This window comes from Cimex lectularius, unplaced genomic scaffold (genome assembly GCF_000648675.2).
Source record: "Cimex lectularius strain Harlan isolate CLEC.00 unplaced genomic scaffold, Clec_2.1 scaffold56, whole genome shotgun sequence".
Lineage (NCBI taxonomy): Eukaryota > Metazoa > Arthropoda > Insecta > Hemiptera > Cimicidae > Cimex > Cimex lectularius.
The window spans coordinates 1,062,101-1,089,602 of NW_019394202.1; the positions used below are offsets into that span (position 1 = coordinate 1,062,101).

Consider the following 27,502-nt stretch of genomic DNA (forward strand, 5'->3'; position numbering starts at 1 on the left):
TATTTCCAAAAATATAAAATAGATGACCAAACAAATTAACATAAGTGAAATGATGATGTTTATACAATAAAAAAATGGCTAACTTGAGGGTGGCATAGCCCTGGGTCGAACCGAAGAGCGGTCCCTGGGATCTTGGGCTGGATGGGGCGCGCTCCTAGGGGATCCTTGGGCCATAATACATCCCCGGATTGGGAAAGAATGTAGATGGATGCACATCCTTCTGAACAATCTGTATAGGTAAGTATACAACTTTGTTACTTGGTACTCAATAATTGAAAAGGTGACCCGGGGTGTGCTGTACTGGGGCCTTGTATTCCTCCTGAACACCCCTGCCCCTTTACCTTCTTGAGTTCCACCAGATGGTACCATTCTTAACGGAGAGGTTTCTCCCTGTTTCCCGTTCTTTTTTGGTACACCAAAAGCAGTGTCCTTACTAACTACATTTAAATGTAACTTGTTTGCAATCGAGCAGAATGAGGCATGTTAATGTAGAAATTAAAATCTGCCAACTAGACCTTGGTGGTTGTTATAGCCTTTCAAAATTTAAAAACCCTGAATAATACATGTTTTTGAACCATGGTGTACAAAAGCAATATCCGTACTAACTGTACGTAAATATTGTTTGGACCCAGCATATTGTTGATCTACTATGGAATGTACTAGCAGAATTAATGATTGTGTATGAATATAAATGATTGTATATTTCTTAAAAGCAGATTCCACAATTTCATAGATTCTAACTGGAATATATTTTGGAAAACTAATATATCTTGCTTTTAGCTATGGTAATTTTCATTAATTTATCAATGAATAAATGAGTGGTAAAACCTTCTGGTGGTATGATTTAATAAAATGAAACCTTCAAACTGAGTGATGAAAAATGATGCAGTAGTGGTTGGCCACTGTCAGTTGGAGGGAGGAATAAAAGAAGCCCATTGGTTTATTGGCCTAAGACCTTAGAGCTACATTCTAAGGGGCGTAAGCAGCATTGACTCTGAACAGTAAGTACACAGGACAACTTGGTAATTAAGCTTTTAACTTTATTTATCCTTAATTTCATATTTTGTTTAAATAAATGAACGGAACCTGCAAAAACTTTATACAAAATACCTTTTGTAATTTTTTTTTTGTCTTCATGAATCCCAAGAAAATGAGTCACTTTTGAATAATTAAAATTTCAGCATTTCCAAAATGATTCATTCATTATGCCCGTGTGGTTTGTAAATTGTACTAATAGGGATTTTTTTTCTTTCACTCATTCCAGAGCCAAAATTCTGCCATCCACAACAAACAGAAGCTAACCTTGGTATAATCAATTTACAATTGTAAACCGTTAAGACAAGAGGTAAATAGCATATTTAAATTTCAAAAGTATATATTTAGACGTTTTAAGAGTATAACGAAAAGTATATTGATATACAGCATTGGTTATTTATAGTATTAAGTAACTTTGGTTTCATTTAATTTCTTACTTGTCCTAAGGACTAAATGTGATATGAAACCAAATTGTTCTAAAAATATAAAAATTTATCTCACTGAGGCTTATTACTGAATGCGTACTGCCAACTAGTTTACTACTTACTAAGACGAAACAAAATACTAAGAGAATATTACAGCATTTTGAATTGCAAATTTTCTTGAGACACTTATTATATAGTTTAAAAAATTAAACACTTACGAGAAGAACAAAATTATCTACCCTTGGAGCTGCCATGAGTGGAATAGACAATTTCAATTTTGTGAACCGAAGTGGCTCACAGGACAGAGTATTGTGCTTGTATAATTTAAAGTAAAAATATATTTACGAAAAGTCAATTTACATAAATATTCTTGGAAAATAAGCAACACGATCCCCCTTTCATTCTTTCTATATGATTCATACGAAAAATAACTAAAGAACCGCATTGTGATATTTTTCGATAACATAAATCAGTTTTATGTAAACAAGCAGTCAAAAATTTTAACCCCTATCTACACAGTGCATTAATCATTAGGAAAAATATATTGTTGGACAGTGTTACATTTTTTGAATGGAGTTCATACTAATATTTTATTATTGTGAAGTGATCCCTGGTAGACGACACCAAAAAGTGCAGTTGGACGTTAAGTCCTCTGTATGTCAGGAGTTAATTCATTAATACTTTATGCGCTGTCATCTCAACAGGTATTACACAAACTAATTTAAATATTTTAAGTGTTAGATGTATCGACCTCTTTTCTACTCACAAATAATCTGGATCACGGTGTGGTCTTGATGAAAAAGAAAATTAAATTCTTACTGCTAAGTTTTCGGCCTATTTTAAGGTTATCATCAGGGACACATAATCTTAAATAGGTCTACTAATTAACATAATTGAATTTTTCTCAGAAGATTTTTTAGTTTCTTTGTGTCCTTGGTAATGTTGGGACTGAATCGGTCTTCAATGAAATTTGAAATCGTATGTGAAAAACTTAGTTATGTCAATATTAGACATATTTAAGATTGTTTTGTCCTGATGATGACCTTAAAATAGGTGGAATGCTTGGCATTAACAACTGAATTTGCTTTTTCATCAAGATCATACAGCGATCTAGAGTATTCGTATATAAAATATTTATCATCATTGCCAAATTCCAAAAATTGATCGACAGAGAGGGCGATCGGTTTTTTCCATGAGCACGTAAAAAGCCACGTTTTTTGCTCAAAAATCACGAATAACTTAAAAACGGTTGAGAAATCGGGCCAAGTGGAATGTGACCAATTGAAAGCTTATTAAAATTTCCTATCCATTGCTAAAAGGTGTCGCACCAGGACGATTTCCTGGCTCCACAGCTCAATTGGAAGTTTTCGTAAAAAGTGCAAAAATTAAGATGCTCCGAATTTGCGAGTTTACTGATGAATGACTGAAGCTAGGAAAAAGCTTTAAAAAGCCATCTTGCTCAACGTAAAACTTTCTAAAAAATGAAGGCTTGCGCAGGTCTGTGGCCAAAATTGGCCATTTTTTCGTGCTGACCAGGTAGTCGGTCGGCTTTTTCGATGGCGTGTATAAATTCAAATCCAATAATAATTAAGGAAGATTAATCTATCAATTATATCGAGATAATATGGAAGCGAAATCGAGCATAAATTAAGCGACAAAACTGGAATAAGTTTCCAATAAACATTCAGTATGTACATAATGTCCAAAATGTATGGATCAACTATTTGGAACTCGTTGAACTTAACGTAAAAAGTCCGCTCTAGTTCAGTTTTGAAAAGCTTTAGGAAAGCGTAAAGCGCTTTCTAATGAGTGTGAAAAAATGTAAGTATGCATGCGTACACGCAACCACAACACCGCTATAATATCACTTAAATATTGTTTACACTTGTTAGAAATCGTTTTGCAAAACAAAACAACTGTACGAGAATTTATCTGCACAGTGTTGAACCTGCAATTTGGTCGTTATCGGTCATCCTTGGTCACCCTATCCTCGCTCAGTTGGGCCTGGTTTGTCTGAATATACATCTCCGAAATGCTTCTGACAGAACACAGCGAGGATTGGCATCAGGATGACCGGCAACCAAAATTACAAATACGAAACAAGTACCTGTCCTAGAAATCCCGTTGTAACATCACACGAGAAAAGAATATATTTTATTGTTGACCTCATTCTATTTAAAGTTAATTTTAAGGTTAAAATAAAAAAATGTTTACACTTAAAGTTGATTTAAAAAAGATTAACTGTAAATAAGATAATTTAAAAAAATTAGATTCTCTTAAGAGCGTATATACTTTCAAGTGATAAATCTATTATACACCTCAATGAAGACCTACATCAATCAAATACTTACGATTTTTTAGAATAAATAAATAAGCATTAAAAACCAACAAAAGAAGTAAAGCGAAAGGCTCCTCCCGTCATACTCAAAAGTGTTAAACAATTAATTGTGTTAAATGCGTCATCCGAGTCGGGTTTTCTGTATGTTCTTTGTTTTTAATATCGGCCGTAACGCTGTGAAAATTTATCATTTGTGAAAAAAAAACATCGTAGGAAACGATCAATCACGAATCCACCATTCCGTACATATTCCGAACAATGGTCTGAAACAACGTAACACACACATTTACGAAAAAAACAAAACAACGAACCGTATTGTAAGCCTTCGTCATTGTTTCGTCTTGGAGTTACTTCAAATATCATGATTTTCTAGTTTCTAGTTAGACACCAGTCTATTCGAGATAAACATTGGCAGACGACTTGACATGTGTCCTGTACAACAAAAACTATAAGAGATATTGTTTGGTAATTTTAAAACGCAAAAACCTAACATTTCCAATTGAACTTGGAAAGTTAAAACGAGGGATTTGAAAATAGTGAGACTTAGTGGCTCCGAAACGGGCAAAAATTCGACTCTATACATGGCATCCTATTTACTTTTGAAAGAGGACATGTTACATTATAGGACAACAATGAAAATAAAAAAATAAAACTACGAAACGCAATATTAAAAAATAGTTAATGGATTTTTCACATCCAACAGCTCCTTCTCCTCTGTTTGACTTGAACGATTCATACCTTAAACTTAAATTAGTAATAAAATATTTTTCGAATTTAAAAGGACATAAGAGACTTTTAAAACATAATTAATAATAACGTTCTATTATATTTAGTGAAGTCCTGGGCCAACTTGGTTTCAAAATAACCACATTACTCTCTACTTTTGTACTAGTGCTATTTATTATAATGGATACTTGTATCGCAACATCGTAGTTGTGAAACCGATTACTCCTGCTGTGCTAAAGCGCTAAAATACATTGACGGTGCTTATTATAGCCACAGTGCCTAAAGTCTGAATTCTTGTAAAAACTTTTTTTTTAGCACAGCGTATATCCAAGGGTGGTTATGAGCCAGAAATTTTTTTGTGTCATGTTTTACTTGTAAAATAATCCTTACTCTTATTTCTAATAAGAACAGAAGATGATTTACAGCGTTCTCGTTTTCTTTTTGCATTCATATGCAAGGGATATCATTTGAAAATCTCCGGCAAAACAAAATTAATGGCCTTTGAGAGCAAGTCCACGTGCGATCAAACACAACAGTGGCAAATTGCACTTTACCTTCCTTTACGAGTTTGGCCAATGGCGTGGGCCAAAAAATTGCGACAATTCAGAAGAACGTATGCCAAAATTGGGGAAAAAGTAGGAGAAGAAAACCTAGCCCTAATTTTGCTAAGTGATTGCATTCTCACTGGAAGCGAAATCTTGGACGCTAATACAATGTCAACAAACCTAACAGAAATCAAATTCTTACAGAAGGTCGAGAGGTACATTGATAGATTTGGGAATGTACTCGCTGATAGAACGAATCGTAAAAGGAAAGATGGCTTTACCACATCGAGCTAATAGAAATCTAATGTTCGCCGAGTCAAAGGAAGGCTACAACATTTGACGTGAACATGGAACAAGCTGCAGAGCCTGTCGTGTAGAAGAGAGAAAAATATCCAGATAGGAAATAAGGGACGCAAAGCTCAATATATAAGTAAAGAGGACGAAAATCTCCTCGCCCACAAAGAAAAATAAAATCCTATCTTACAAGCGTAAAAGCAAACGTGAAAATTTCCATTAATTCACTTGAAATCTTAAACTTCGCGACAGGCTTTGAATTGAAGACTATTTTTAGTATTTTGGGGTGGAAAGTCAAGCAGGTCGGGTTTTCCACAATGTCGCTAAGAAAGAGGAAGGACGCGACAACGATATTTGAGAAACCAGAACAGACTACAAGCACCCTAAAATAAGAAGAGAAAAATTTCCTCGTTCAGAAGGCCGAAAAGCTCAATATACCCAAGAGGAACGAAGTATCCTCACTCACATAGTGTGAATAAGATTCCAATTCTAAGCTAAAAGCAATCTAAGATTACCATCCATGACGAGTCAATATGACACAACTGAAAATTTCCCTCAATTGACTTGAAATCTTTTGTGAAGGTATACAGTCTGAAAAAAAAAAAGATTATTGGAGGACAAGACTCAAGCAGGCAGTGTTTCCATCGGGCACAAAATGAAAAGAAAACGACTATTATTGACGTCAAGATGGAACAAGCTGCAAGCCACTAAGTGAAGAAGAAGAGGAAAATTTCCACGTCCAGAGCTAGTAAGAATCGTAAAGCTCAATATACAAATGATAGAGGACGAAAGTCTCCCCGCCCACATAGTAAAAATAAAATCCCATTTTAAAGCGTAAAAGCAAACGTGAAAATTTCCATTAATTAACTTGAAATTTCAAACTTCGCAACAGGCTTTGAATTGAAGACTATTTAGCATTTAGAGAGTGGAATGTCCACAATGTCGCCGAGATAGAGGAATCTCTGAAAATGAAGAAAAAGGGAAGTGTTTTCACGTTCAAAATGGCCGTAAAGCTCAATGTATACATGACAAGAAGAAGAAGAAGAAAGTCCCCTCGCCCACGTAATGTGAAATGTGTCAATATATCAGTTCACTGTCTCATTTTTAACTCTGTCTTTTGAATATAAAATAGTTAAAAAATAAAATTGTGATGCTAAAATTACTGAAATTTTATCACAAACTTATCTATCAATGGGACGATGATGTGTCCAAAAAAACCATTCATTTGGTTTTGGAGATAAAAGTATAAAAAGGACCCGAGCTTAAAGTTTACAAAATGACTGCTACCCCAGGGCAGGCATTTGGGAGAGAAATCAAAGGGAGTGAGGCAAAGGATGTACATTTATGGACCTGATAGATTTAGGAATATACTCTATGATAGAGCGAATTAAATTAGATAAGGAATGATGGGTCTATCTCATCGAACGAATGGACGGATCCCGACTAGTTAAACTTAATTTTTTCCGAGATAAAGGAAGGCCGACGATGGAGCAGACCCCTAAAGTGAATAAGAAGAAGAAAAAGAGAAAACTTCTACGTCCATAAGGCCGAGAAGGTCGTAAAGGCTCAATATGCCCTAAAATCCCATTTTTTCAAAAAACCTACGGAGAAAAGGGACCATTCTTCAATATGACAAAACTGGAAATTCTCATTAATTATTTGCAATCGTTTGGAGCGTACGGCAGGCTTTGAAGGAAAATAAAACTAATTAGGGGGGCAAGAGTCAAGCAGGTAAGGGACCCACCAGGTTGACCCGTGAAGGGAAGATAAAGAATTCGCCTTTTTTCCAGAAAACTTTAGTTTTAAATAAAGAGTGAAATTCGGTCATTCATTTTGTTCACAACAGTAATCAAATTACACGTTCCTCACCATGTAGACTCGATTACAAGAAGGTGGTAAAATTCTTTGTTAAAGTAATGGTATAATTTTTCATCATTAACCTAATGGTAAGTATAATTTTCACCATAGAATTTTTGTTTTGACAAAGGTTACCAGTTTGTAATTTAAATTTATATATATATTCTAACGACCCTTTATGAAGATTTTTGTAACTTTTCTTAACTCAAACACGCTTTCCTCTGAAACAAGACCAATTTCGAGTGGGAGATGTGCGGAATTTAAATATATTTTTAGAAATCCGAAACACTAAATCTTTTCGATATTTGTAAGCTATTTCCGCCCAATGGATTCGTCTTTTTTGAAACGGTTTTGCAAGAGCCAACACATAGTCACTGTCGAAACATAGAAAAATAATGTTCCATTTTTACACGCGGAGACTTGGATTATTGATTTATTTTTCTTTTTTAAAACAGAGAATATAAATAAATATTAATAATACATATTGGGTTGTCCGGAAAATAATGCAGGATTTTAAGTTTTCATTAAAAAAAATCTATATAAAATATTCTGTTTACGTTTACAGGATTACTCATNATAAGTTACCAACACGTTGGGAGAAATGTATTGAGAGTATGGGAAATTATTTTGATTAAAGAACATTGCTTTAAAGTAACTAGTTTCTTTTTTTTTTGTTTAATACCAAAATCCTGCATTATTTTCCGGACAACCCAATATATTACATAAATTTCCATCTGAACATAATTAATGCATAAATTGTTCTGATATGTTCATTCTTTAACCTAACACATTTTGTTTCTTGTTAAACTTGTTCCTCCCAATTTTTTAACAGTTTTTTTCATACCATTTATTAAAAACCAAAACAATACGCATGTATATTGTCCGTTGAAACCGATAGTCGGCGAAATGTGTAATCAGAAGTAGAGGGGCCCGACCGAAGAAGGACTAGAACCGCCACATGTCCGTTAGAGGGAAGGGGCGTGAGAGTCCCCAGCAGGGAGGAGAAAGAGAAAGAGGACAGAATGAGAAGAGAGAAATCGAATAAGAACCGAGGTGGGTCAGCCTGCTGGCTTACTTCCATTTTCATTTGAAATTTACAAAACCGGGAACAAATCCTGAAATAATGCTTAATAAAACCTTCTTGGGGAAATTATTGTAGTCACTAAAATAAGGTAATAGCAAATTATATCCCAAAAGTCCTTTAATAGATGTAAACTGATACTGGTCAATGCTGACTTAAAATTACAGACTACGCTAAATTCGGCTATTATTTCAAACCGCATTATTATTCTAAACCTAATCTTGTTTATCTGATAAGTTCTATATTCCAATGTCATCAGAATCTTTTGACCTTGAGTTTATGCAAAAAAAAAAATTATCGTCATATGTACATACTATGTAGTATATAGTACACCAACCAATAATTTCTGAATGTTTTAGTATAAATGGGAGACATGTGGGTAAATAAGAGCTAAACCCATTGTTCTCATTAATTGTTGAATTTAAACCAATTAATACGTCTCTCTGTTTGACTTATTTCAACTTTCACCCGAAGGGTTGTCACTCATATGCTGATCCTGGGGGGCTAGATCTCGGAGGAATTCACCTATGCTGCTGTGCGGCTTGATTTCTAATATCTCCGTAAGCCAGATGCCCAGGAGATCAGTTTCCCGACCAAAAGAATTTCGCTCCAACGGGAGCTTAAGCAAGCTAAGTCATTTCAGCCACCAACGCTTGCAGACTAAAATTTAACCTAAAACTAACGAACAGTCGCACAAATAAATACATTCGCGCGTACGTACGTTTCGACATTCCTCCATCGACCTGCACACAACATTAATAATCTTATCTAAATTAAGGTCGAACTGTTGTAAATATTCTGTCGTCGAACCTAAACACCACACACTGCTGGACGGGCGATAGTGACAATATATGTCAACATCAGGCCCTCACCACTAATACTAATAAATACACGCCCTCAAACAAAACACATAAAAACACACACACACACACACACACACACACATGTTTATGTGTTTTTGTTTGAGGGCGTGTATTTATTGACACGGCGTTCAACACTGTAAGGTAGAGGTCCGGGTTCGAATCCAGCGGCCCTGCCTTCGAACCCTACATACCTACAAATGGGCTTTTTTCAAAAACACCCCCCCCCCGGAGGTTTTATATAACCTCTGCTGTTGCGAACCAAATAAAATAAATTAAAGAAAAATAAAAAACCCACGTCCTCCAAAAAACGGAACGGGGGAACAGCAAACTCGCTACTGTATCCGAGAACCATTTTAAAATTCGGCGGGGGGGGCACACGCCAACACGTTCTCTGTAAGGAGCCAAGGCATGACAAGCTTCTATTATGTGGGACACATTAAGCAACCTAAAACAATACTAGGAAATTGAAGTCACACATAAGGCATGGTAACCCGCAGGACTTTAATGAATTAGAGACCCGCGAAAATTCGAATTTGCCAAATAATGCAGAAGGAAAGAGAAAAACACGCTGAACCCTTCCATTCTCACTAATAACTTATTTTTACTCTTCAGACGTTACACTCTCGCCCCAGAGTATTAGATATTCCTCGGTGCAGGTTGGACCCTTTTCATTCTCGCTAATAAATTACGTTTCGGTCCAGACGTCACACACTCTCACCCCAGAGTACTCGATATTCTTCAGGTCAGGTTGGACCCTCTCCATTCTCGCTAATACATTACGGTTGGTCCAGACGTCATACACTCACCCCACAGTACTTGATATTCCTCCGGGCGGGGTCGAACCCACTCCATTCTCGTAAGTACCTTATTTTTACTCTCCAGAAGTCACATACTCACCCACTATACTCGTAATTATCTTAACACAACACTTCATGATATATCGTTCGACTGTTCCAAAATTTAACGCCTTTTATAAATATTTCAAAATAGTTGGCCGTTGTGCGACGCGTTAAAGGGTCAAACGGATTTTCGAAACGTATACACATCAGCTTGCCTAGCATAAATTCCTTCCCATAAATAACATTTTTTTCCATGTAACTTTTTTTTGGTGACGTACATGGCATTAACTACTAATTAGCATTATCCGTCATTAAGACTGAGAAGAATTAATCGAGTAATCTTTTTATTTTTTTGTTTTGAACCGGAGAAAAGGTATAAATAAAAAATGGGGGAAAAGTACAAATATCTGATAAAAACGACATGTGTTTTTCTTCGCGAATCTTCCTCTTACATCTGAACGTTTAAAAACAGATAACATTAAAACGATTTGCGCGCAAGATAATCGTATTATCTAAAACTGAGCAGTGAATCTGCATCATCATATAAAATCGCTTTAGATAAATTTCAAATAAATAAAATAAATTGCTAGATCATAGTTTACAGATTTGAGACGCTGGTCAGAATGGAACCTTGATGACATATTTTTAAATGTTAGAAATTTCCGTCGGCCATCAAAAACTACGCGTAGCCCAATCTATAATTAGAATTTTTTTAGCAATACTATTAAACAACAGAGATTACAATAACCTCTTTGAAACGGACAAAAATAAATGCTGGGCCGGAGTTTGACTCGACGAAAGTGTATAAAGAACAAAAGACCGCTCGACGTTTAATTATTTTATTTGTCTGCACATTGATTCTCCTTTGAACAGTTGTGTACCAGAGGATTGACTAAGGAGGCAAAAATTACACGTATCATACGCATACAATCATTTTAATTTAATAAATTTTTTATATTTTGGACTATTTCAACGTATTTGGCTTTTATGAAAACGTGCAAAAAAGGACAATGGGAAAATATCGCTCCGGTACAATTAATGTGGTGGCCGAACTGTTTCGACGTCCGTAAATAATTGCATACTAGTTCAAAGAAAAATTCTTCAGGAAAAAAATAATTATCTCAGGTTGCTCAATGCCAACAATTTTCTTCCTTGACAAAGGAAAAGTGAAACTTGCCGCCAGGAAGATAGACAACCCATCGAACCAGCATTCGGACGGCCATGGAGGAAACTCGATCCACTTTTATTTCGCAAAAAGATATGGCGAAGTAAAGTTTAAAAAAAATTGGAGGAACGAGTCAATCGTTTAAAATAATGGATCGTACTTTTCATTCGGACTGTACATTAGGGTGTTCCAGCTAATATGCATCAGTGGTTCGTTGTCTTGCGCGGAACCAGGTTGGGATAGCATGAAAAACAAATTTAAAATTTGTTTGATAGTTACATATTATTATCCTGGTCTGGCTGTCCTCGCTGATTTTTGTTAATCCAGACGCGTTTCTAAATTTCGCCATCTTCGGTGTTTGGGTGATATCCATAAGTTTATAACCCCACTGACCGCAGGAGGAAATCTGTCAATTTAACATAGCTAGCCAGGCTAAGTTATTAACAAAATCGCCCCAACTCAACGCTGAATATGGAGAAATGCCAAAACGAGCCTGAATTAACAAAAATCAGCGAGGATAGGCAGTCCAGGATGACAGGTCATCCTATCAAACAATAGGTTTATCACCCCGCAGACCAGAGGAGGAGATCTCACAAATTTAAAACTGTTAAATTATTATTGTTGACTCTAGGAAACGGCAAATATTTGGTCCAAGCACATGCTCTTTATCGAAATCGATCAATTACGGCCCGGCCGAACGAGAATAATAAAAACATAATTTATCTACACACCAATATAACTAGTGTAGAGATATGGAAAGAAGCGAAATGTAACAAATGTGATGTTAAATATACGAAGAAAAAAAATTTAACAAATCGAAACAATATTTATCGTAAGTTTTATACTTTCTTATTTTCCTTCTTTTTTTACGGTTTAGCGACATCACGATTAAGTGCTCTTCAACAACTCGTAGATTATCCCTACCAATATATATTTATGTATTTGGAAAAGTTTCAACTAACATACATCAAATTGATAAATCAAATAAATAAAGATTATTTTTAAGCTCTGAGGGCAAACAAATCCAGCGACATTAGGGACATGAAATCAGCACTATACTTACGAATTTAACATAAGTTTCAATATCAAGACACTATACAGGGTGTCCTCTTTTTAGATGGCCCAGCTGAATTTCTCTTGAACCAATAACGCTGTAAAAAAAAGTTTAATGTTTTTTAGTCTAGTTTCAAATTTTTACCTTTTTTTGGAGAAAAATTATACGGGGTACCTCAGGCCAAGTTCAACTTCAAAATTTCAAATATGACCTTACACATTCTGACCCATCAATTTAAATGACTTTTTACGCTGAAAACAATAGTGCAATTGGACTTTAAATTTGTCAAAAAATGACAAAGTTATGGGAAAAAGAAATAGCGTAATTTCGACGAGGACTGAATATTTTACTGTATTTTCGCGAAAATCCGAATTTCCTCTCTCCGAAATGTTGGAAGAGTTTTAGGTTTTTCAGAACATAAAATTAGAGATGTACTCCAGACTTATAATTTTAAGCCGTATTGCTCTCATCTATTACTGGGACTTGGGGACTCTGATAATGAGAGGCGTCTAACGTTCTTGTACAAATCTCTATTTGGGAGGCTGGAGAAAACGTTCTTCCATACATCCTATGGACTGATGTTCATTCTAATGGCATACTAAACCGTTAGAATTTTAGAATGTGGAGATAGAAATGGTTAGGAAAATTCGAGAATTTCGTACTTTTGTCATCATCAGGTGGTTCACAGAATCAAAGTTTCATGTGGACTTCTCGGAAATAAATTCATTGGACCTTATTTCAACGAAAATAATTTTTATGGTGCTCAAATCTTCAATTTTTGAGGGAGGTTTCACCAACACTATTAGATGATGTTGCTCTGCTACAACGACAAAAATGATTCTCCAGCCTGATGGATGCCCCGCACCCAATTCTTTGCAGATGAGACAGCCTCCTCGGTCACCCGAATTAACTCCACTTGAATATTTTCCGTGGGGCCATTTAAAAAACATTGTCTATGCCAATCATAACCCAGCAACCTCAGTTGAAGAACTGCGGCAAAGGAAAATGCTTGTCAGTCTATCTCCCCTGACTCAATCGCTCTGAGTACCGGTGAAGAATGGTCACAAAGATTATGTAAGGCAGGCAGTTCGCACATCAAATGTGATTGATAAATAGCAAACCAAATGACTGGTTTTTTTCAAACATTTTGCCATTAATTTATCATTTCATCATCAATTCGATTGCACAATTGTTTTCAGCGTAAAAAATCCTTTAAAATGCTTTGTCAGGATGTATAGGTCGTATTTGAAATTTTGAAGTTGAACTGGGCCTGAGGTACGCTGTATAATTTTTCTAAAAAAAAGGATAAAAATTTGTGATTAGACTAAAAAATATTAAACATTTTTTATTTATAGCATCATTTGTTCTTGAGAAATTCAGCCGGTCCATCTAAAAACGACACCCAGCCCAGTAGACACAATATCGACCGACCATAGGCAGTACAGAGAAGACACATATTTAAATAACTACAAAGCGTTCTGAACGAGTTTTGTCAAATTATTTTCGTATATTTACCTTCTTGCGTATTTTGTAATAAAACTGACTGAAGTAGCCTTGGATCTGTCAATCATATCGTCACAACTCAATATTCGAGATATTTTTGAACTGTCCAAGTTAGACGTTTAAGTTAAAAAAGTTAAAAGTTATACGTATTAACTTTCTACATTATACCCCGCCCCTAAATCGATTTATGTCGATTACTTTCTAGACTGGATGACTTGGAAAGGTTATAAAGTACAACTTACAAAGGCAGAAATGTCACATCGGCAGAAAGTAAGACTTTCTGAAATGCCCGTTGGCTGTTTTCTTTTGAAATGGAAAGGAAACTACTCCATGTATATAAGAAGAAATTTACAATAATGGATGTTATAATTTCATTTTCAACTTTTATCCAGTTGAATCCAATTTTCTATGACACGCTGACTATTAAATTTTAACTTAGCTTTAAAATGTTAAATTTTTTAAAGATTGCTCAGAGACATGAATCGCACGTCTGAAGGGGTTGGCTGTTGTCAAAAACATTCCAAGAAGATTAGTTAGAATTTATTTATAGTTTATATATATAAAAATACATATTACAATGGACATGCTATTGGATATCCCAGAGTTCACTCCAAACGGATCTCGATCCTAAACGTTATCGTAATTGTCCTTTTGTTAGTTTCTTTTCTCTTAAGTCTTGTGTTAGGATTCCATATCAGTATGCTGCCTATAGTATAGATTGTCCTAAGTAATTGGCTTGGGTGGAAGCTACTTGTTGCTGATCTACAGATCTAATGATAACACAGCTTTTTCGATGTAAATGTACACTAGATAAATCTTTTCTCATTCACTCATACCCACCTCCATTTTTTGCTCCTGTCTTTGATAAGCTGAAAGTACTTCTGGATGTTGGAGGTTGTTTGGATAAGATTCGGGTTAGCAGACAAAATTGAGTTATTATCGTAGGATATACTGATGCTGCTGAGATGTATAGAAAAGTCAGCAGTAAGTGATATAAAGGGCTGGACCAAGAATGCTCCCTTGATGAACGCCGGCCTATTTTGGTATTTGAAAAACTTGTTGCAGCAATCCACTCCGAAGCAGCGGTTAGTCAATAGGAAAGTTTGGGTAGGTTTTCCAGGATTTTGGACATCACAGGAAGAAGATGGATTTTTGTGAGCTTTTGGAATGAGCATGACTTGAATATTTCCAAAAGAGGAAAGTGGGTTGTACTATGGCCTTCTGAGAAAGGTTTCATACTATAGTGAAGGTAATCAGGTCATGTCCAAGGGTTTTCTAATGGAGATTTATTATTATAATAAGATAGTCTTGTATGTTGGACGCTGCTTCTTTAGGATTAGTGTTAGAAGATAGAATTGCTGTCATCCGCATAAGTAGTTGGATGTAAAGTCACTCAAAACGGAAATACGACAGGTCAAAGAAAACCAAAGCGTATGCCCTTTATATAAAACAAGGTTCATTAAATGTATTCCAATGTATTATCCAGTTAAGAATAAAATAGAACTACCCATGATTCAACGAATGCCATAAATAAAACAATTTCAAGGGAAAACTTATTGCCTCAGATTCGTACCAGGTGAAGATGATAGCTGGAAAAACCTCATAAATCCAATAATAAACCCAACCCCCTTGGAGTGTAAGGGCTGTCGTCAGAAAATTTTGAAATAGGGTGAAGACCCTAGCACAAATGCCGTAATAAAACTATTCTGATAAACAAAAACCAATCGACGTAATAATTAATGCAAAAGAACAAACTCACGTCTTTTGTTCATTTGGACAGGATTCGGATCAAGAAGACAGACTACAAAATATAAATTAAACAAAACAATAAAAACTAGCGATTAATTGTAACTAAAGAGAAGATCTAACTATGTTTTCGTTTTTTGAGCTATTGTTCCGGCGAAATTTTGTCGTTTAGATCTCAGAATGTTGAGATTTTAATGTTTTAGAATCAGAATAAAAGGAATATTCATGGGAAAAATCACATTTACCATACGAAAAGGAACATTTTAATATTGTTTCTTGCTTTGTTTGTCGGTTGAACAACTTTGACTTTCATGCATTTTTAGAAAAATTTAATCTGAACCCATACTACTTTAATCCAATTAAATAAAACGAAAACATTTTCACGTCTATTTGCCAAATCATTAAAAATAATAACGAAACCATTTTTGTAGGTTTTTTCCACAACATTTACATTTACCATGGAACATTTGATAAAATACCATCACACTAAAATGTTTTGAAACGTTAAAACCGTCGGGGGGTCAAGGGAACATTTAGCACGATACAAAGCCATTTACTTAGCGGCCTTAAACGGCTTTATTTGACAGTTTTTAAAAAGTTATTTCTCTTTTCTTTTATCTTTACTATCTCTTATTTTATATTATTTAAAAGACGGCTTCTGTAGCCAAAGAAGCGTAATCGAAAACTCTCCCTGGAAATATTATTAAAAGTCCCAATTTTGACATTGAAAAGCACCTCTGTCGATGACATGATCTTTCTGACGTGAGACCATCGAACCACCGTTCCATCCACCAGTAAATGAATTGAAACGCGCATTTTCGGGATTAGTGAAGCTTGTCAATAAAGCTCTCACCCCCTTGCCTTGCAAATCCTCTCGTCGGTTTGAAACCCTCCAACACAAATTGTTCGAATACAATTTGTAATAATAATTGAGAGAGAGAGAGAGAGAGAGCGAGAGAGAGATAGAGAGAGAGAGAGAGATAGAGAGAGAGAGAGAGGAGGGGGAGAGGAGGGCGAGAGAGAGAGGAGGGAGAGGGAGAGAGAGAAAGAGAGGAGAGAGAGAGCAAGAGGGGAGAGAGAGAAAGAGGGTAGAGAGAGAAAGAGGGTAGATAGAGAAAGAGGGTAGAGAGAGAAAGAGGGTAGAAAGAGAAAGAGGGTAGAGAGAGAAAGAGGGGAGAGAGAGAAAGAGGGTAGAGAGAGAAAGAGGGTAGAGAGAGAAAGAGGGTAGAGAGAGAAAGAGGGTAGAGAGAGAAAGAGTGAGAGAGAGAAAAAAAGAGAGCGAGAGAGTCTGGAGTGAAGAGACGGAGAAAGAGAGAGTCTGGAAAGGAGAGAGGGAGTGTGTGCCTGGAGAGAGAAAAAAGAAAGAGGGGAGGGAGGGAGTGGGAGAGTGAGCTGATTTCAGATTGGGTTTTGAGCGAGAAAGGGCGAAGATACCTGGCCCCTACAAGCCAGTGATCGTCAAACAAATAAATTTTTAATTTTTTAAGAAAAAACCCGCTGTTAAAGAGGAAGCAGAAATTTCACTTGCACAACCTTTTTATGGCAGATTCAATGGAGCTAACAGTAAAAATAAAGTGTTCCGCTAATACGGATTCGATTTAAACGACCTTCCATTTACTGGCATTGAACAGCCAGTTTATCAATGACGGTTTTAAAAAGGGGATTAGTGAAATCTGACGGCGACATTGTGGATTTTTCGGTTTGAAATTTTTATTTATTCCTTAGCCTTAATAGAACCAGGATTATTATTTGCCGTTCGAAACTCTTTTCTTAGCGCCATATAAGAAGGTTCTGCTCCTTGATCATTGTGAGGAAAACCTTAAGAAGGAAGGATAAATATATATATTTAGCTTAGTTTAAATTAAACAAAAATATGACAAGGTAGGTCAAATAAAAAATACGATCCTCTTATATATACATTAGCGAAATCAGACTGTATTGCTGATATAAAATTCGATTGCACCATTGTTTTCAGCGTAAAAAATCCTTTTAAATGCTGTGTCAGGATGTATAGGGTCGTATTTGAAATTTTGAAGTTCAACTTGGCCTGAGGTAGCCTGTATAATTTTTCTCAAAAAAAAAGGTACAAATGTGAGACTAGACTAAAAATTGTTAAAGAATTTTCATTTTATAGCGTCATTGGTTCATGAGAAATTCAACCGGGCCTTCTAACAAGGACGTAGACCAACCATAGGCAGTACAGTACAAATACCATTTTCTTATAGATACATTCGTGAAATCTAAATGTATTGTGGATTGTCATATTTATTCCTTTTGCTTAGGCATAAAAGAACCAGTTTATTATTTGCCTTTCTAATGAAAAAACAAAGATGTTTCTCTAATAAATAAAATAAATTTGAATAGCAGGTGAATGTTCAATATTTGTCATATTTCCCTTGAAAAGTATATGCCGCCATAAAACAAAAGAAAAAACAACACCTTAAGAACTCGTTACTTATGCCCATTTAGGCATAAGTTCCACTCCGAAATGAGTCAAGCCTGCATTAAGGAGGATAGAAAGATATATAGCTTTCATTAGTTTAATTGGACAGGGGGGGATCAAATAAAACATACAATCTCATATGTAGACGGTTAAAAAAGTATTAGTGAAATTGGTGAAAAGTTTTACAATTTATAAAATAAATTTGTTAGTCCTATTTAACCAAGTAACGATTAAAATTGATTTATAGTTTTTATACAAAGTGTGGCTGAAATGAAAAATTGGTGACACGAGGACTCGAACTTCACAGCAACCAACATACGGAGGTCGTGGGTTCGAGTCCAGCTCGTGACGCTTCAATTGCTATGATTAAAATTGAGAAATGTACGCTTGCTAAAAGGAGAAAAAATTGTACTATTTTAAATAAAACAACACTATAAACATTAACGTTTTAGTCCAGTTGATATTGCATAAAAGGTGAAATAAAAGGCTGTAAAATTAAGTACCGAAATTTTCAAGGTTTTGCATTAAACATTTTTTTTTGTTTAAGACAGCGTAACATAAACCGAACGTGCTTCAGATTTACTGGTTGTTTTGTACGAAACGGACCTACAAATATCACTTTGCTGTAGAAGAATTTGGACTATAGGTCATTCGAGTCGAATTTGCGATGAAATGTACGGATTGATAAGATAGGGACAAAATCTCTTCAATTCCAATTGGAAAATCCGGTCGAAATAATTTGAATTTTATACAGAGAAAATGGCAAAGGCGCAAACAACATGCCAGTCTCTTGATAAGATAATGCTGTTTTATATTATAGTCCAAGACTTCCCCAATCTTCTTTATATATTACTAGAGAAATATGCCGTCCAAAAACAACCCAACAAACATCATTTCATAAAAACTAAAAAATCACAAATATTTAAAATTATCCACCTGTCAGGGAAAGAAATGTTCCCAAGTTCATGTTCGTCATGAAAAAACAAACGAATGTAGTGTATGTTTTTCAAAGCGAGAGAATCTTAATAAACTAGATAGGGAGAGTTCAATATGTTTATAGACCTGTAACATACACCAATTAAAAATAGATTGGAACATACACCTTGACTGACTCAAAAACCACTAAGAACCCATCTATGGAAATGTCAGGACTTGTCTGTCTCAGCCGTGATTAAGTCAATAGCGTCGAAGATCTTATTTAAACTTAAAACTCCATATGAAGAATAGATTATGTTTATCAGGATTCATTACTGGGCAAGAGTGGTTTTTCTCTCAAGAAAATTTCCATATGGAACGGGTATTTCTCTAATAGTTGACTTACGTTAAAAAAAAAAAAAAACCTCCCGAAACAACAAACTAGAAAACTACTTATCACACTTCCTCATTATATTTCATATCGAAAGCCCATCAGGGGTAAGTCAATTGTCTGCAAACTTAGTTCTACTTAAACCTAAGGTTTCAAAATTTTTAACTATTTATTATTAATATTTAAATTAAATAATTTAAAAAAAAAGCGTATGAAATTGTATGAATCCCTGGCAGAAGTCGTGCCTCCAGAATCTCTGGCAGGACTCTGACACCAGAATCCCTGGGCATTCGAGACTAGAGGCAATGAGAAAGTGGTCATGTTCAAAAATAGGAGCCAATATGAATTCTCTAGGGCCCGAACCCTACTATGGCGTAGAGCACCTGGCCGCAAAAAAAGCATACATACAAAAATGGATCCTTAATGAGTGTAAAACTTGGTGGAACAACACCCCAAGCATGAGGCGGCACGCGAAGAGATTCAGAGAAGATCCGCAAGACTTACAAAGGAATTATTGAAACATAACCGCAACAGAATAGATTTCTAGTTGGACTCCTGACAGGACACTGCCGCTCAAGACGGCACATGAACCGGATAGGAGTATAGACAGAGGAAACACTGTGCAGATACTGCCAATAAGAAAGAAGACTGCAGAACACTTTTATGTTTTTGTAAGGATCTATGTAGAGGTGTATATTCTTAGAACTGGGAAAGGAAAAGCTTTAAGATCCTACACTACGGCACCGCCGGCAAAGCTATGGATGTTGACTAACAATTCCCAGTCCATTGGCCAGCCAAACAGAGGAGCACAATGGATCTACTCAGTTCGAGGTGCGGAAGGCCTTGTGGCCACCGCATTTATCCCTATCCTATATACTCATAGATCCAAAAGGGCGTTCTCTTTCCCCTCTCAACCATATATGCATGGGATATGATTAAAAAGTCTCCATCGAAACAAAATTAATGCCCTTCGAGGGTAAGTACACAGTGCGATCAAACACAAGTGATAAAATCGCGCTTTCCTTGATCTGGTCTACAAGTTGGACAATGACGTAGTCAAAAAATCGGGACGATTCAGAAGAATGTGTGTTATCATTCTGAAAAAAAGTAAGAATAGAGATCCGAGCTTAAATTTTACAAAGTGAGTGCAATTCCAGTGGAAACTAAATATTGGGGGAAAATAAATTCTGAGGGTGGACGGTTGCACATTGATTGATTTTGGAATATACTTCTTAATAGAGCGAATCAAAAAAATTAAAGCAAAGATGGCTTTATCACATCGAGCGAATGTTCGCCAAGTTATATGGACCGACAACGACAACGTTTGACGTAAAGATGGAACAGGTTGCAAGCCTCTGAAATGAAGAATAAGAAGTGAAAAATATCCACGTCCAAATATCCCGGAAGAATCGTAAAGCTCAACTTTCAATTGACAATTGAAGAAAATCTCAACGTCGACAAAATTTCCATTAATTAACTTGAAATCATTAAGAACTTCCGACAGACTTTGAAGACTATATAGTATTTTGGGGGCAAAAGTCAAAAAGCACAATCCTAGAAGTGAAAATTACTAGTAGAAGAGAAAAATCTCGACGTCCAAAAGTTTCAATATAAACAAGAAAATAGGAAAAAAAATATAAGAAAACTGGAAATACCCATGGATTAATTTGAAATCATTTGAGCAGCTTTGTCGAAAGTGACTATTTTGGGAGGACAAGGGCTAATTGACCACAGGCACCAAAATACAGTTCCAAGAGAAAACTTGGCTAATACAAAATAAACGAAAGGAACGATTTTAACATGAAGAATTCCTGCAAGCCCAATCTCTGAAGTGAAGAAGAAGAGAAAAATCTCTATGTCCGAAAGGCCGAAAAGCGCAATATAAACAAGAAAAGAGGCAAAAAATTTCTTCGCCCAAATATAGACAATAAAATCATAACTTCTAAGCTAAATAAGAATACTGGAAATTCCCAAAGATAAGGATTTTGACGTGGAGAAGTAACAGGCTTTAAACCCAATCCTTGAAGTCAACAAGCGAAAAATCTCCAGGTCCAGAGGAACAGAAATCATAGTAAAGCTCGATAATACACAAGAGGAAGAAAGGCTCGCTACATAGTGAAATTAAAATCCCAATTTCTAAGCTACAATCCATCCAAGTTTTTCATCCTAGACTCTGGTAAAGAGAAAAAGACGGTTTTCGATATGAAGAAACTGGAAAATCCCATTGATTAACTTGATATAGTTTTGAAATTGTTTAACGAAAATACTATTTTGGGAGAACAAGAGTCGAGCACGAGGACTGATTCACCACATGCACCAAAATACAGTTCCAAGAGATCATTTGCACAAAATGAAAACAATACGATTGTTGACGTGAAGATGGAACAGGTTATATGCCCAATCCTTGAAAAGTAAAGAAGAGAAAAATCTCCACGTCCGAAAGGCCGAAAAGCGCAATATAAACAATAAAAGAGGGGAAAAAATTTCTTCGCCCAAATATAGACAATAAAATCATAACTTCTACGCTAAATATGAATACTGGAAATTCCCAAAGATAAGGATGGTTGACGTGAGAAGGAACAGGCTTCAAACCCAACCCTTTAAGTGAAAAAGCGAAAAATCTCCAGGTCCAGAGAGTCAGGAACAGAGTAAAGCTCAATAATACACATGATAAGAGGAGTCTCGCCAGCACTGAAAATAAAATCTCAATTTCTAAGCTAAAATCCATTCGGTTTTTCAACCTAGACTCTTCTGGTAAAGAGAAAAAGACGGTTTTCAATATGAAAAAAAAAAAAAAGGAAAATCCCATGTTCATATCGTTTTGAACTTGTTTGACGAAAATAACTATTTTGGATGGGCAAAAGTCAAGCACCAGGACCGCACAGGCACCAAAATTCATGTAAACGAACAGAATAAACGCGTAAAAAATGCAGTAAATGAAAATAAAACAATTATTGACGTGAAGAAGGAAAAAACTGTTTTCAATTGGAAACTGGAAAAAGCTGGAATTTTCCCATTGATGAACTTGAAATAGTTTTGAACAGGTTTGACGAAAATGACTATTTTGGAAGGACGAGAGTCAAGCAGGTAGGGGTGTTTCTACCGGGATTGACCACAGGGACTATAATACAGTTCCAAGAGAAACTTTGTTGTTTAAAAAAAAAACGCAGCCTTGTAATGTCGGTCCTTTTGAATGACTTTCCGACAAAAATCTACCAAAGGGACTTGAAAGAATAAAAAAATGTATCTATCAAAGAAGTGTTCAAAACTGAATGAAATTAGAACTGTTCTAAAATGGTTCATTCACATTCAATTCTGGTTTAAGTTCAGGGACAGCATTCGAGCAAGGGGATGTTTTTTCAATGTAATATTACACCTATTGAATTACGCGCAATACAAAAAAGCATTTCTTTTTACAATGGGATAGCCTTAAACGGGCATCTCTGAAACACAATATCTTCGAAACTCTTGGCAGAGAACTTGTGCGAATGGAATGTCTTGAGACTTTTTTTGTTTTTGTAATTTAGTAATTTATGTGTTATGGACTTTACCTTGGCTTTGGAAATGAGCGACCTGTCCAAACGGTCCCGCGTTCGAGTTCGTACTGTCCCCTCGTCGAGTTTTCGGACAGGTCCTTTTCACTACCTGGCCCTGGTGGGACGGGGAAAACCGATTTCCCATCCACAAAAGGGCGGGGAGGAGGAACGGGGGTTGAACACCCTTACGTAACGTTGCGCCCCCGAGATTCAAAAATCGGGAAACACGTCCAAAACTGAGGTGGGAAAGCTCGGGCCATTTCACAGAATGGCAGATTTTGAAATGTTCTGAAAAAGCTTTTGACGATCAAGTCGCATTTACGATGAACGTAGCGTTGTTTAAGCGTTCAAATGACAACAGTCGATTATTAAATTTAAAGAACGAAACCATCCTAGTTTATTTTGTTTTAATGATCGTTTCACAATTGGAAAGGAGTACAACAAACCCGACCGTAAAATAAGCAACCATATATGACTTTTTCAATAAATAAAAAACTAAAAATATGCAAATTTTATTGCTTATAAACAAGACTATATAGGGAGAGATCTTTTTAACAATTGAGAAATATAAAGAATGTGTTTATTTATACAAGAAAAACAAAAAAGTAGGTTACTCTCCCTGGCATATTTACCCTCGGATCTTGGCCCTGGGGTCGTGATCCTCTTTCGGCGTTATATTTAAATTAAGTCTAAGAATGAAACCATCATTTTACTCACCACTCTCGCTCCGTTTCAGTTGTGAAAAGCATTAATTTCATAATTGAAATACGCATAAAGACTCTTCGAGGGCTGTCATGTAACCACCATCTTGGATAGAATATTCTGTTATTATGCTAAACCCGCAAGCCATAAAAGCTTCTCCGTTCCTCGGAATCGACCGACAAAAAAAAGGGAATAAAAGCGCGATGTTTGGCCTGTTTTAAGTTCCTCTTTTGTGAAAACCAAGTGCGGCCTTCGTGTAAAAAAGCTCCATATCAACAGAACTGGAACACTTACAACATACCCACTCGATTTTAATTCCGACACAAGGACATACCAGCTCGGAAGATGACAGTGTTGGCCGACTTTCCCCCCTCGACCAAGAGAACGTCCGACTCTGAAATTCCCCCGACAACTACCAATTTTCCCTCTCGAAATGTTTAAAAAAACTTATTATAAAGTTTTCCCTTTGATTTTATAATTTTTTCCCGATTTACTTAAAAAACCATACAGAACAATTCTCTCTACATACGCACTTACAGGTTTAAAAAAATTCACACCCCCTAACTAACAACTGGCATTGAAGGCAACGTTTAATCTAAATTTATTTATTACTTACGGGTAAAAACGCAGTGGCAAATAGACAACATCTCAACAATATGGATTTAAAACTGATTACTGATTTATATAAGGTCAAATCTGCACATGCATGTACCTCGTTTAACACGGCCGCGCATAACGCTTTTTTGATTAAAAAGAAAATATTAATTATTTTAACGTGTCATCATCCCGACATAGCCAATGTGATCCGGCCCTCTGACGCTAAAAATGCAAAAAACACGATTAAAAGAAAGTGGGCCCGTCGGTGGTTCCTCACATATCAAAAACTCTTTCGATAGGGGGACCTTCTGAGGATCCTCCTCTCCTAGAAGAAAGGTCCTCACTCGATTAAGAATAGGCCATGCGAGGTTAACACATTGACGCTTACTTTTGGGCCAAACGTATGTGTCCGGCATTTAGAGAAAGGCTGTTCGATGTGTCCCACCTCATTGATGGGTGCAACTCCTTGGCTCTATATAGAGAGCGTTTAGGAATGCAAACAGATATGAGAATTATGCTTGAGCACGACAGCGAATATGGGTCCTTTGTTCCGATTCTTGGGAGAAAAATTGTTTTATCGTATGTAGGTACTGATAGTTTGTGCACCTAACGTGTTTTTACAGTGCATGTATTTATTAGCGTGAATGTATAGCGTGAGAGTTCAAGCACCGGAATATTAAGTACCCTATCAACCCTCATTTAGGTTAGTTATAGGATAGCTACAGGTGTAAAGGATGATGGAGGAATATCAAGTACTTCACCGCCCTGAGTCAATGGTATGTAAATAGGAAAGAATGTATTTAACCCCACTTGATCTCCCTCCCTTACACTTTTTCAACAAAAGATTGATCTTTTGAAAGTGCCAAAAGCCTATCACTTCTTGCAGGTCGACGTCAATTCCAGCTTTTGTGTAAATCAAAACAAATTGCCGACAGGCCTCAAGACTGACCTACCCTGTCTTTCGGTCTTCAGCCCGAGGTCATCCTATTCAGCCACCGAGTTTGGTCTCCAGGGGCTATCAACACCTAGGTCATGTCAGTCCCCAATGCAATCTCTAAACTAAAGCCCATTCACACTTAAATTGCTATGGGAATAGAGCAATGGCTCTCTAAATTGCAATTAACCATCGAGTATGTTGGACTATAATTATATCCATGATTGGAAGTTTTGATGGAATGTTGCAAAAAATTAATGTTAATTATTGAAGTAGTAATTTTAGAAAATTCTTTAACATAGAAACAAGACAAAACTAGAAATCGGTCTTCCTAAGCTGTTTAAATTTATTATTTGTGACCACACATACAAAATTGTGACATAATAAGCTCCCCAAGACCACAGTTTTTTAAATTTTTAATTTACTGTGTGCCAGAAGGCACAGGCCTATATGATTAAGAGTTGTCAAGCCACTAAGTACTTTTTCACTAGTGTGACGAATGTATAAAAAGGAAAAGACAGACAGAATAACACACAGATCACATACGAAATGATGATAGGCAGAATAAGATGATTGGAGACCTTGCAGACCAGACAAAAATACTAAATCACTGATAGTCTTTATTATTACAAAAAATATCAGCTAGATTTGAGTATGGTTAAAGTATTTTTATCACATAGTTCGTTAATGAAGCCTAGGTGAATGCAGAAACATTACTGCTTTAACGTATTTGTCATAGCAATATAATAATTTTTATTTTTTTTCTGTTTTGATTTTAGAATGAATAACAACAGGAGAAACTTAAGAAAGAAAAGGCATATGGGTAAGACACCGAGAAGGATTTTCAGGCAAAACTCATCAGGTCAACAGGCTTTGGCTAATTCAGGATCAATAAATCGAAGAGCACCATCAAACCTTGCTCCTGGACAACAAAGGTTTGGAAGAGGTGTACCAAACCAGAACATTGTTCATTTAAGGAATGAAATTTCAGTGCCTCCTAACAGGTCATTGAATTCTACAAGATCTGTAGGCCAAGTATTTTTGAGGGACTTAACTTTCCTGCCTGAACGCATGCCACAATTTCTTCTACAGCAAGGATATTTGACAAATGTGCAAATCCCATTTCCAATGCAATGGGGGTTTCTTGCACTGCCTCAAGCGATTCAGTCAAACATTCTCCATACTATCCCTATTCCACTGCAAGGTTTAATTTTGGCTGATATGATGATAGGTAGCCCTTGGCAGTTAATTTCTCCAGGACAAATTGATTATATCAGCCTTTTCACACTGCTTGGCGCAGAATTTGAATATCAGAGATGTCTATTTGAAAGAATGGCAAATGTGGTTGTTTCTATAGATGAAATTAATTAATGGATGACTGCTTAAAAAATCATTAATTATTTTTTTTAAAAATTTCTTAAACAGATTTATCTAGACTGAGAAAAAATTTAACTAATTTTATTTATTTAAAATATTTTCAATTCTCCTCAACACACATGACTTTTATACATAAAGAATTTTTATATTTGTATACACATATTTTTATGTAAATACAACTTTTAATTTGAGTCTGATTATTAAACGCACCTTAAACTTTATAATATGAATTTTTCAACTATATTTTTTTTTCTCGATATACTCATATTTTCTCAATTATTTTAGCATTAATGTGTTCCACTTCTATAGTAGACTTCTGGAATATGAAAAACTCGGGTTCGAATCCCACTCGTGCCATTGACTTTTTTATCTCAACTAAAAACCTTAATTAATTGTAATATGAAAAACATTAACCATTGCTAGGTACTATTGGTGTAGATTACTTTTATACATGATTTTGAAGGGTGCACTCCATACATACAAAAATTGCATAAAAATTAGTTTCAAACTTGTTTTAATTGAATGATGTCTAAAAAGAACATGAATCTAACTTTCAAACGTGGCTCCTTTAAAAATAAGCCAATATATTTAGACTCTAAATATATTTAGCTGCCTACCAGTTATATCTATTAAATTTTATGTTAAGCATTAAGTCCCCCATACATGTACATACATACACATACATAATTGCACTTGTGAGAATCACTCGTTGTGGTGTTTTGGTCATATGGGTTATTCGGTCTTATCTCGTTCTCGAGGTTTCGCTCCAGGAGATGTCAACAGCAGTCCACAATACATGCAGTTTTTAAACTGAAGTACATTCTCAGTCATTTTTAAATTCTTTCCTTTTTACATACCATTCACACAGTGTATTCTGATATTCTTCCATCACCCATTACATAACTATTAAAACTGAGAGTTCATTGGGGTACCATCACATTAATAAATACACTCACAAACTCAATATATACAAAAAAAAAAAAAAAAACACAAAATGAGGTATCTATCGATACTATATAGAATAACGAACAAGATGGATCTCGGTTTGGTCTGGATGAAAAAATAAATTCAATGTGTGGAGATTAGTGACCGTTAATCGATAATTATTCAGAAATCGTGAGATGCGGTCTGGTGTG

General features: G+C 35.8%; 2 protein-coding genes across 9 annotated transcripts in view; one reads left to right on the forward strand and one right to left on the reverse strand.

Annotated features, from left to right (window-relative positions):
- The window catches only part of LOC106666604 (homeodomain-interacting protein kinase 2), a 64,897-nt gene that overhangs the window by 36,142 nt on the left and 1,253 nt on the right, over positions 1 to 27,502 (reverse strand). For 2 of the 6 annotated variants that reach the window (XM_024230150.1, XM_014393892.2), the window contains exon 1: positions 23,474 to 23,809. The exons of 3 other annotated variants lie outside the window; for them this stretch is intronic. The gene's annotated coding sequence lies outside the window, so the exon portion shown is untranslated. Of the gene's footprint in view, positions 1 to 22,771; positions 22,859 to 23,473; positions 23,810 to 27,502 lie in introns of those variants that run through there. One more of the 6 variants, XM_014393893.2, reaches the window with a different exon arrangement.
- Positions 58 to 26,409, forward strand: LOC106666606. Of its 3 annotated transcripts, XR_001340455.2 has the most exons (3): positions 58 to 1,001; positions 1,265 to 1,345; positions 25,769 to 26,409. XR_001340455.2 is itself a non-coding variant. In XM_014393894.2 (2 exons), the coding sequence occupies exons 1-2, from the start codon at positions 2,145 to 2,147 to the stop codon at positions 26,358 to 26,360; spliced, it is 612 nt and encodes a 203-aa protein (XP_014249380.1). In that variant the 5' UTR covers positions 1,426 to 2,144; the 3' UTR covers positions 26,361 to 26,409. The 3 variants fall into 3 exon arrangements, 1 of the variants encoding a protein (XP_014249380.1); XR_002910908.1 differs by having other exon boundaries at positions 58 to 1,345; XM_014393894.2 differs by lacking the exons at positions 58 to 1,001; positions 1,265 to 1,345 and adding an exon at positions 1,426 to 2,164.

Bases quoted from the DNA above. Each gene is read 5' to 3' on its own strand.
- LOC106666606 (XM_014393894.2), top strand. From the start codon at position 2,145: ATGCGCTGTCATCTCAACAG. The intron at 2,165-25,768 runs GTATTACACAAA...TTTTGATTTTAG, and splicing joins ATGCGCTGTCATCTCAACAG to AATGAATAACAACAGGAGAA.